At 42.5% G+C, this 12,228-nt stretch overlaps 1 protein-coding gene across 11 annotated transcripts in view; it reads left to right on the plus strand.

Annotated features, from left to right (window-relative positions):
* Positions 1-12,228, plus strand: part of MLLT10 (MLLT10, histone lysine methyltransferase DOT1L cofactor) — a 242,181-nt gene that overhangs the window by 220,352 nt on the left and 9,601 nt on the right. For all 11 annotated transcript variants that reach the window (XM_025199722.1, XM_025199714.1, XM_025199715.1 and 8 more), the window contains 2 exons: positions 552-640; positions 766-1,127. In XM_025199722.1, coding sequence (XP_025055507.1) covers positions 552-640; positions 766-1,127 — 451 coding nt within the window. The remainder of the gene's footprint in view (positions 1-551; positions 641-765; positions 1,128-12,228) is intronic.

Genomic DNA, 12,228 nt, shown 5'->3' on the forward strand with positions numbered 1-12,228 from the left:
GGTTCTCTTTTTTTGCTGCTGAAAATATGGTAACCCTTGGTGATTTTTCTGAAAGATCTGTTTTATTTCTGTTGGTCATGAATGGGAAATAAGTATGTGTATATGAAAAGAACAGAGCTATTATAATTTTTGCATGTTTTAATTATCTTTAGTATATAGTATGCATATATATCAAAATCAATTGAAGATATTTTTGTTGGAGAAAAAAATGGCAAGTTTATATTGGACTTGGGGATTTATCAAGCAGGGTAGAGAAAAGCTTTACTTGTATATTCATTGTACATTTTGCAGAAGCCAGAAAAGGCTACATTTTTTCTTATGCTTTGAACACATCAATTGCCTTTTCATTAGTCAGTTAATAAATATTTTACTTGGAATTGTGATTAATGTAAAGTTTTGGGGGTTTTCTTAGTTTTATGTAGTGTGTGTGTGTGTGTGTGTGTGTGTGTTCTACATCAATGTTCTCTTGAAATAAATCATTCTGAAAATGTTAAAGTATTAACATGTAAGATGTAGGAAATTAACAACATTTTTTTTAATGATCACTTCAGCACCTAGCACTGATTCCTTGAACAGCAGTAAGAGTCCTCATCTGGGAAACAGTTTTTTACCTGACAATTCCCTTCCTGTATTAAATCAGGTAATTAAAAAAAAAATTGTGTTTTCTTGACTTGTTATAAATTAACTTTATCTCTGAATTCTGGTGCTGTTTTTGTCTTTGAAATTCTATGCCACTGAGGGGCTTTTTGTTTGTTTTTACATTAGGAGATAACCTCCAGCGGACAAAGCACCAGCAGTTCATCAGCCCTTTCCACTCCACCACCTGCTGGGCAAAGTCCAGCTCAGCAAGCCTCAGGAGTCACAGGAGTTCAACAGGTCAATGGTGTGACGGTGGGGGCACTAGCTAGTGGTATGCAGACTGTAACATCCACCATTCCTGCAGTGCCTGGTGTGGGTGGAATAATTGGAGCTTTGCCAGGTAACCAGCTGGCAATCAATGGAATTGTAGGGGCTTTAAATGGGGTAATTCAGACCCCTGCCACAATTGCTCAGAACCCCTCTCCTCTCAGTCATGCAACTGTGCCACCTAATGTAGCGCATCCTCTGCCAACAACACTCAATAACAGGTAAGAATTTTACTAAAATACAATTTGTTTCTTACTGATGATGTATACTGTGTTGCAATATTAACTGATTTTTAAACATTAAGTTACTTTATTTAGTGTTTGGTTTAGCTGGTGTTTTTATGACTTGATTCCTGTGGAGTTCTATATAAGACAAATGCTACAAGTGGAAAAAATTAATTACAGCATGCCCATAGATGGTAATGTTTTAAAATTAGTAGTATTTAATTTAAAATGAAACGATTCTGCCATCCAAGTTTTCAGGCTTTATTGAGACTATTGGTGAAGGTCCATCTGTTTCTTAAATTTATTTTTGCTTCTACATGTCCTTTGGTCGATTCCATTAATGCATTGGAATGGACCTGAATAAGTCACTCAGAAGAAATAGCCTTGGTTCCGTTGTACTGTTATTTCAGTAGTTGTTAAGCAACATTAATAATACTTGGTAGTTTTGGAGTGATGTTATAGCTGTGATGGTCCAGGAAATACACAAGAGGCAAGGATTTTTGTGTGTGATATCTTTTATTGGACCAACTGCATGGTTGGAATAGACTAAAACAAGCTTTAGAATGCAGTACATCTTTCTTCCCATTTCTGCATTATACATTATATGTATAAAAGTTGCATTACATTGAAGAATATTTAGTTTACAAAATCATACACTTAAAATTGGGAAAGAACAAATGCATAGTTGTGCATATAATCTTAATTTTTCCCCCATTTGTACATCTACCCTGTAGATTAAACGAGGCAAGGATCTTGTGGAAAATGGCAAGTAGTCATATGAGTAGACTGCACTATAATGCAGCAGCATTAAGGTTGCAAGGACAGCTATGTAAATCTTTAATTTCCCAACTTCTTAGTGCTTGAAGTTCTTTTAAAATAAGGTTACATATATCCTAAGGGTTTTTAAATGGGTTGGAGACTGGGGGGAGCGGACAAACAGTTAATTCTATAGCAATCCCTCCCCCCACCCTTTCACAAAAAAGGCCTCCCTCAAAAAACATCAAGAATAGCCCAGACTGCTACCACTTGAGCTATAGAACTAGGTACATTAGTTGCCAGTACTAGACAGCTGTTAACCCAGATGGAGGTGGGGGAAAAATTGGAGAAACTGCAGACAGAATTGAACCTGGTCCAGCTGATTCTCTCTTACTGTCCCTTTACTATGGAATTTTGGGAGCTCCAGCCCAAAAAGGGTGCCCTCAAAAAGGCTTTTGGCTTTGGGAGGGACGCCAAGCTCTGTCATCTTCATACCCACATTCCTAGCCCTGCTCTGACAGCTCCTAAATGTTCCCTGTAAATGTCATCGCTGCCTATGGCTGCTGCAGTGAAGGATATAAGCCCAGCATGTGTGTGCGCTTTTGTATTCCATTATTATTTTGACACATAAAATATTCTCAGGAACAACAATAAGAGAAGAGCTATAGCTATTTTTAACCATCTGTATTACATAAAAATTGAATAAAATTTTGTGGGACAAAGGAAAGACATTTTCTTAGTTCAGGAGCATGCCCCTTATTGAATATCAAAGGTCTGCTGAAAGCTTCCCAAAGAAAATGATCCTTTCATAGGATTTGTTAAATAATCTAAATACAGTGATTCTTACCAGCTTCCTCTGTAATAATCCCCACTCTCCTCCAAATATACAGATGGTGTCAAAATGTTTCTATGTTTTTCCTCTACAGCGGGGGCATTAAACATATACAGTCTGCGGGCCAGATCTGGCCCTTGGAGCCGGGTCATCCAGCCCACAGACTTTTTCCTCAACTCTGGCTGCAATGGGGGACTTTCCTGCAGTGGCAGCCCTGAGCAAGATCCACAGTGCTGGAGCCCCAGCAGCACCATGGCTTGTTTCTGCAGCTGTAGCCAAGTTGTTGGTTGAGAGTCACGTTGCTGGAGCCACATCAGCCCTGCAGGATGAAGTCTGGCACTGTGACAGCAGCAGCCAGCAGCAGCCAACTGGCTGCAGTATCAGGCTTTTTCCTGTGGTGCTGCTGGGGTTCCAGAGCTACAGTTCTCACCCAGGCACGTGTTTGCCGCTGTGGGTAGAAACTCTGGTGTTGCTGGTTCCAGTGATGTAGCTCTTGCCTGGGGCTTGGCTGCCACCACGGGGTTTAGCAATATCTTCTACTGGCAAGGCTGCCAAGCACCCAGGTGAGAGCAGTGGCACTGGAGCCCTAGTAGCACTGTAGAAAAGAAGCCCAACGCAGTGGCTTATTCCTATGGCAGCAGTCAGAATGCTGGGCCTCTTCCCATTGGGTCCTGGAGTGGGTGCCACATGCACTGGCTCTGACATGGGGAAGAAAGGGGATACGGGCCTGATCTGGCCTGCCAGACTGGCCCCATGCCATTCATTCAGCCTGTAGACTGGTCCTGTACCACTAATCTGGCCTGCAGGACCAGACAAGTTTGATACCCCTTCTATACAACTTTTCAAGGATCTTGCCGTTTTAATTCTGACTATTTGGCTTGCAAAAACTCATTTGTTCTTTCCTCATATCTTACCTTAAATACTGTAACCTGCTCCTCTGTGGTCTACACACATCGCCCATTTAAATGTGTTCAGAATTCTCTCTCTCAAATCATTTTCCTTGCCCACCCCTCTAACCACTTCCTAATGTCCAACCTAAATTTTTCCTTGTTGTGGTTTGAGACCATTGCTTCTAATCCTGTTGCCTACAGGCACAGAGAATTATCTATCTCCATCCTCTCTATAATCAAATATTTGAAGACTGTTATCAAATCCTGTTGTCAAGTTAGTCTTCTCTCCTCCAGACCAAATAATTGTAGTCCTTTCAGCCTTTTCACAGTTAAGTCATGTCTCCCAGACTTCTAATCACTTAATTGATTATTATATGCTTTTGTTTATCTTATGCTTCTGGGCTTTGCTGGTCTTCACATGGGGCCATAAGGAATTTTTTCCATCTTTTTACTACATGTATCAAGTTTTTTTGCCTCCCTGAGAAGCATTTAGTGTTGGCTGCAGCCAGTTCTGGGGATTTTGACTTGGATATGGTAATGTTTCTGCTGGGACTTAAAACCTGGAGGTTCTTGAATTTAAGCACCTTGCTCCTCCACACAGACCTATCATCACATTTGAGATCAGGAGGGAATTTTACCTCAGTGTTAGATTGGCACTGATTTGGAGAGTTTTTGCCTTCCTCTATAGTATGCCCACACACCTGGGTATTGGCCTCTTCCTTAACTCTCTTGCTGGGCCTAGTAGTTGTGCCAGAAAGTTGTTTGTGAAGTTTTTAAGAATAGCTTACAGAAACACTTGTCTAAGATGATTTGATAGGGATTCTGCCTTAGGCAGGGGGTTGGACTAGATGACCTCGTGAGGTCCCTTCCAGCCTTTTTTTTTGTGTGATTCAGTGAATCATTTTTGTTGATTTCTGCTGGACCCTTCCCAATCTTTTCTCCTCTTTCTTGAAGTGCAGGGTACAAAACTGGACATAGTACTCCAGGTAAAGCATCACCAGGGCCAAATAGAGTGGAAGGATCTTTTCCCTTGATTTTCAAGTGGCACTCCTGTTAATACAGTCCAGGATGTTATTGTCTTTTTTTTTTTTGCAACAAGATTATGCTGTTGAGCCATATTCAGCTTATGGTCCCTAGTAACCACCAGGTCCTTTTCTGCAGAGTTGCATCCTAGCCAGTCATTTACCCAGTTTGTATGCGTGCATGCTTTTACTCCATCCTAAATGCAGTTATCCTTATTGAATTTCAGTTTATTTGATGTCAGACCATTTCTCCAGTTTATTCAGGTCATTCTGACTCCTGATCCTATATGCCAGTGTCTGCAACTCCATCCATCTTTGTGTTATTTGTAAATTCACTAAGTGTGCACTCCACCCCATTCTTCAAATCATTAATAAAGATTTCATAGATTTCATAAACATTAGGGCTGGAAGGGACCTCAGAAGATCATTGAGTCCAGCCCCCTGCTCCAGGGGCAGGAAGTCAGCTAGAGTCAAAGGATCCCAGCAAGATAAGCATCCAAAGTGTCCAGAGTAGGTGCTTGACCCACTTTTAGAGGGAGTCTATTCCAGGCCTTGGGGGCTCAGACAGTAAAGTTTTTCCTTATGTCCAACCTAAAATGGTGTTGGAGGAGTTTATGACCTTGTCATCCCTTGGGGTGCTCTGGTGAACAGGCGTTCCCCTACATCTTGATGTACACCCCTTATATACTTATAGGCTGCCACCAGGTCACCCCTGAGCCTGCACTTTTCCAGGCTGAAGAGTCCCATGGCTCTCAGCCTCTCTTCATAAGGCCTGTTCTCCTGCCCTCTGATCATGCATGTGGGTCTCCTCTGGACTCTCTCAAGCTTTTCCACATCCTTTTTAAATTGTGGAGCCCAGCATTGGATGCAGTACTCCAGCTGCGGCCTCAGTACTGAGTACAGCAGGAGGATGACATCCTGAAATTAGCTTTAGAAACATCTATGGATGCAAGCCAGTGTTTTGTTCGCTTTACTAGCTGTGACATTGCGTTGGCGGCTTACGTACATCTCATGGTCAGTCATGACCCCCAAGTCCCTTTTGGCCATGGTGCTAGTGAGCATAGCGAGCCTATAAGCATGATGCAGGGTTTTTTCCCCCAAGGTGGAGTACCTTGCATTTATCCATATTGAATGTCATCAGGTTTTTATCTGCCCACTATCTAAGCCTATCAAGGTCAGCTTGGATCACCAGCTTATCCTTGGGTGTGGACGCTCTACCCCAAAGTTTGGTGTCATTAGCCAACTTAGCCGGTCTGCTTCTGACACCAGTGTCCACATTGTTAATAAAGATGTTGAAGAGTACGGGTCCAAGGATGGAGCTTTGGGGGATACTACTGCTCATGGAGCACCATGATGATTCACTTCCATGAATGCACAAAACAATGCAAGACCCAGGACAGTTCCTTGGGGAACCCTACTTGATATCTCACCCCAACTAGATATTGAGCCATTGATGACTACTTGTTGAACCCAATGATGTAATCAGTTGTATATCCACTTTCATCTAGAGTGTATTTCCTTATTTTACTAATGAGAATGTTGTGAGAGACAGTGTCAAAAGCTTTGCTAAAGTGAAGGTATATCTCATCCCCTGCTCCCCCCTCCCACTCCGAACCTGTCACCTAGTCATAGAAGTCCCCTCTATCTCCTCTTCTCTAGACTAAATAAGCCAAGTTCCCTCAGGCTTTTCTCATAAGTCATGTTCCCCAACCCCCTCACCATTTTTGTTGCCTTCTACTGGACTCTCTCCAGTTTGTTCACATCCTTTCTGTAGTGGGGGGGGCTCAAAACTGAACACAGTACTCCAGATGTGGCCTCACCAGTGCTGAATAGAGCAGAATAATCACTTCTCTTGACCTGCTGGCAACACACCTACCAATGCAGCACAGTATGCCCTTAGCCCTCTTGGCAACAAGGGCACACTGCTGGCCCATATTGAGCTTATTGTCCACTGTAACCCCCAGGTCCTTTTTTGCAGAGCTGCTGCTTAGCCAGTTGGTCCCAAACCTGTACCAGTGCATGGCATTGTTCCATCCTAAGTGCAGGATTTTGCATTTGTCCTTGTTGACCCTCATGGGATTCCTTTTGGCCCAGTCCTCCAATTTGAATTCTAACCGTACCCTCCAGTGTATCTATTACTCCCCCAAGCTTAGTGTCATTTGCTCTATGCCATCTTACAGGTCGTTGATGAAGACATTGTACAAAACCGGCCCCAGGACTGACGCCTGGGGTACTCCACTTGATACTAGCTGCCAACTAGACTTTGAGCCATTGATTATTACTCCTTAAGCCTGATACTCCAGCCACTTTTCTATCCACCTTACACTCCATTCATCTAGCCCATACTTCCTTAGCTTGCCTGAGAGAAGGTTGTGGGAGACCTTATCAAAAGCTTTGCTAAAATCAAGGTATACCACATCCACGGGTCTCCCCACATCTACAGAGCCAGTCATATCATCATAGAAGGCAATCAGGTTGGTCAGGTATGACTTGCCCCTGGTGAATCCATGCTGACTGTTCCTAATTACCTTGTTCTCCTCCAGGTACTTAGAAATGGATTCCTTGAGAATCTCCTCCATGATTTTTCCAGTGAGGATTTTTTGAAGTGAGGCTGACTGGTTCCCTGGATCCTCCTTTTTCCTTTTCTGAAATATAGAAACTGTTTGCCCTTTTCCAGTCATCCACGACCTTTCCTGATCAAAGATGATGGCCGATGGCTCTGCAATCACATGAGCCAACTCCCTCAGCACCCTCGGGTGCATCCCATCCAGCAACGTGGACTTGTATATGTCCAGCTTTTCTAGGTAGTCCCTAACCTGTTCTTTTACCACTGAGGGCTGGTCACCTCCTTCCCAAACTGTGCTGCCTGGTGCAGTAGTCTGGGAGATGAGCTTGGTTGTGAACACTGAGGTAAAAAAGGCATTGAGCACTTCAGCCTTTTCTGCATCCTCTGTCACTAAGTTGCCTCCCCCATTCAGTAAGGGACCCACACTTTCCCTGATCTTCCTCTTGCTACCAACATACTTTTAGAAACGCTTCTTGTTACCCTTCACATCCCTTGCTAGCTGCAACTCCAGTTGTGCTTTGGCTTTCCTGACTTCATCCGTGCATACCTGAGCAATGCTCTTATATTTTTCCAAGTTTCAACTTTTTATAACCTTTCTTCTTGTGATTTAGTTTACTAAAGAGTTCCCGGTTAAGCCAAGCTGGTCTTCTGCCATACTTGCTAGTCTTGCTGCACACTGGGATGGTTTGTTCCTGCAGTCTCAGTAAGTCTTCTTTTAATTACAGCCAGCTGTCTTGGACTCTTCTCCCCCTCACTCTGGCTTCCCAGAGTGAGTTCCCTGAGTGCATCAAAGTCCACTTTTCTGAAGTCTAGGATCCTTACTCTGCTGCTCTCCATCCTTCCTTTCCTCAGGATCTGAACTCAGTCATCTTCTCACTGCTGCCCAAGTTGCCATCCACTACTACATTCCCTACCAATTCTTCCCTGTTTGTGAGTAGCAGGTCAAGAAGAGCATGGCCCCTATTTGGCTGCTCCAGCACTTGTACCAGGAAGTTGTCCCCAGTACTCTCCAAAAACTACCTGGGTTGCCTGTGCACTGTTGTATTGCCCTCCCAGCAGATGTCAGGGTGATTGAAGTCCCCCATGAGAACCAGGGCCTGTGATCAGGGAAAATTCTGGTAACCATTTTAAGAAAGCCTCATCCCCCACTTTCTCTTGGTCTGGCGGTCTATAGTAGACCCCCACCATGACATCACCCTTGTTGCTTTCCCCTCTGACCCTAGCCCAGAGACTCTCAACAGGCCCATCTCCAGCTTCATACTGGACCTCTGAACAGTCATATGGCTCTTTTTCATAAAGTGCAACTCCTCCTCTTCTCCCGTCCTTCCTGAACAGTTTGTACCCACCCATGACAGTGCTCCAGTCATGTAACCTATCCCACCAAGTCTCTGTTATTTCAATCATATCATAGTTCCATGATTGTGCAAGGACTTCCAATTCTTCCTGTTTGTTTCCCAGGCTCCATGCATTTGTGTACGGGTACCTGAGGTAACTAGTTGATTGCCCTGATTTCTCAAGAAGTATGAGAGCACCTCCCCTGTTTCCCCCTCCTGCTTGCTCTTCCTCCAGGTCTCCCGCTTCCCCACTTATCTCAGGGCTTTGGTCTCCATCCCCTGGCAAACCTAGTTTAAAGCCCTCCTCCATCTTATTCTACTTATGTCCTTGTCACAAACCTGATGTTTTTCCAGAACTGTGCACAAGCAATGGCTCTTTCCATTGCTGTAATGAAGTCCTCCTTTGTACAGGTCTCATCAAGAAGTTAGCAAACAAACAGATGCTCCATAGTCTGTACTTCACTGTGCTCGCATGTATTCATGTAATTAGATTAGCCCCATTTGGTCATGTTTGTTTTTCATCTTCCAGTTTGCATGTGCAAGCAATTCAGGCATCACCTTGTTGGCCAGTCTAGATCAGCCACTCTGGGAAGGTTTTCCTGGGGTTCCAGGTCTATTGAAGAGCACCTGATTGTGCATAACCTTTCCTTCCATAACCTCAGTCATGCTCTGTGAGCCCTTATGTACAACCATACAAGACTGGTCACAAAACTCTTTTGTGCTTTAAGCCATTTAGTTATTTCTGTGTGACCATAGAATGCCTGGGGTCTTCCATATGCCATGATCTTTCTTTTTGGCTCGCTATATTTCTTCTGATATCAGGTGATGCAATGCCAGCCAGTAAGTACAAACTGTCTTTTAGTGTTGGTTTTAGACTTCCTGTTATTTCATGACAGCTGTTATTTAGAACTGAGTCTAGTTTCTTGGCATGAACTAATGATTCCCATACTAGACATGCATACTCCGCAGGGGTTCGTAATGTAGTGGGGTTCGCTCCCCACTGCTCTATGATCTTTCCTGGTATTGAGGCCAGACTGACCAGTCTGTAATTGTTGAACCTTTCTTCATTCCATTGTTAAAGATGGGCACTATATTTCCCCTTTTCCAGTCATCTAGGACTTCATCTGACCTCTACAAATTCTCTAAGATGATAGCCAGTGACTCTGAAATTACCTCAGCCAATTCCTTCATAATTCCTTCATTACCCTAGGGTGTATCTCATCTGGCCCTGCTGACCTGAAATCATCCAGCTTCTCTAAGTAATCCCCAACCTGCTCTTCCACAGCTCTAAGATGCTTATCCCTTTTCCTATCTTTACTGCCAACTGCACTCATCATCTGGTAGCCAACCTTATACATGAAGACTAAAGTCAAAACAAAGCATTAAATAATTCAGCCTTTTCTGCACTGTCTGTATCTAGACTGCCTTTTGCATTCAGTAAAGGACCTACATTTTCCTTGGTCCTCCTCTTTGGCCATACCTATAGAATCCTTTATTGACTTTTATACAGCGTGGATAAAAATCAGTGAATTAAAAAAAAACAGATTTTTTATTTAAATCAGATTTTTTTTTATTTAAACATATTTTAATTTTTTTTAAATGCTTTAAAAAAAACACCCCTAGATAAAGATAGTTTTAATTTAAGATGCATTAAAGCTCAAAGCTATCACCAAGGAATAGGGATTACAACTTCTTATTATATACTAATTGAGACAGTATATTCATGTAACCTTTTTAGAAAAGTTTTATAAATAGGTCACAACAGGCCACAGACTATATTAGAGTTTCCTCTATAGATTAGTAAAGATTAAAGAAAACCACTCTACCCAGTAGGACTCAGTGCTCAGTCTAGAAGATCCCATTAGACATTGATACTTAGTTTCAGTTCTCAGACTGTGCATTTGTGTCTCCAGAGATAACAGACCTGATTACCTACCCATCAGCCCTATTGTCTCGCTGCAAGTCTGTGTACACGGAGTCAAGCCCTTACCTCTCTCTAAAAGTTCAAAGTTTTAAGAAGTTAAATGAATAGAGGATTGCTGGGGGTGGAGTAGATCTGGGCAAGGAGGAGGAGTGTGGAGATAAATGCAAGGAGGGAGGGGCAATAGAAACAAAAGAAAAACATTTTGAGCAGAGTATTCCAGAAGTCTTGAAGGATAAGTTTCTGAGTATAGCTTCTCCATAGATTTGAGATGTAGAAAGGGAATAGTATGGTAGAAGGGAAAACCTATCATGGCAGCAGACTTGCCAGGCCATAAAAGAGAGAAGAAATCAAAGATGAGAAGAATTTTAGAAGCAAGTGAAGAAAGCCCCAAGCTAATAATATATGGCTGCAGAGTTCATTTGATGTCTTCCTAATACAGTGTGGCAAAAATATCCCCCAAATATGCATGATTAATCTAGTGAATCAGAGGTAGTTTACCTCCCAATGACTTCACAAGTATTTGCTTCAGTTAGCTTTGGTAAATAAAATAACCAGATCATAATTCAGTTTTCTGTAATTGCAAAATTAATCTGAAAAAATATCTAAATAAATAACTCCTTTAAAATGTACAGTGTGTACATTCTAAACATGGAACCTACATCTATCTCTCAGTTGTGAATAATATGTATTAAGGTTATATCAAACAAGAACACACTTTTTATAGAAAACAAGCATTAAATCAAGGCTTCCTGACCAATGATTTAAATCATGATTTAAATCAAATCCGTCCTGCTTTTATATCCTGTGCCAGTTGCATTTCAAATCAGGCCTTGGATCTTCCTAATTTTCTCTTTGCACACTTGTATGATGTTCTTCTGCTGTTCCTTAGCGATGTGGCCAAGTTCACAGTTTTTGTAGGATTTCCTTATGAGTTTCAGCTAATTGAAGAGTTTGTTGTTTAGCCAGGCTGGTCTCCTGCTGCACTCCCCATTCTTTCATTGAGCTAGAGAGTTTTCTTATATACACTTATTAAGGACTTCTTAAAGTAGGCAGCTGTTCTGGACTTCTTTTTCCCCTCAAACTTGCCTCCCAAAGGATCTTGCCTACCAGTTCCTTGACTTTTTATTAAAGTCTCCTTTTTTGAAGGCCAGTGTTTCTGTGGCACTCTCCTTTCTTCCTTCCTTTAGGGTCTTGATCCCTATCATTTTGTGGTCACTGTCTCCCAAGCTGTCTTCCATATGCATGTTCTCAAAAAAAAATTACTATTTGTGAGCAACATGTCAAGAAGAGCTTCCCCCTTAATTGGCTTCTCCAACACCTGTACCAAAAAGTTTTACCTAACACACTTCAAGAATGTGCTGGACTGCCTGTGCACTGCTTTCCAGCAGATGTGCCCCATAAAAAGCAGGTCTTACAATTTGGTTGGTTGTTTAAAGAAAGCCTCATCCACCTCTTCCTCCTGGTTTGATAACAGTGGCTGGGTAACAGTGGCATCACCTTTGCTCTTCTGCCCTCTGACCTTTACCCAGATGCTTTCAACAGGCCTAACTTCTACTTCATGTTGCACCTGAGAACATGTGCACTTACCATCCTTAGTGACCAAGTGGTAAAATGCCTGGAAAAGAAAAAAAGATCATTCCTTTTCTTTCTATCAGTTAGAGGAGTTTTCAGGACGGGGAGATTCAAATTAAGCAGAACCCTACCCTGTTTACTCAAATCCAAGACAAGGTCTGCCCCCCCCCCAATTAATTTGTGGGGAGAGCCCCTTGGTTCT

Source organism: Alligator sinensis, unplaced genomic scaffold (genome assembly GCF_000455745.1).
Source record: "Alligator sinensis unplaced genomic scaffold, ASM45574v1 scaffold221_1, whole genome shotgun sequence".
Taxonomy (NCBI): domain Eukaryota; kingdom Metazoa; phylum Chordata; order Crocodylia; family Alligatoridae; genus Alligator; species Alligator sinensis.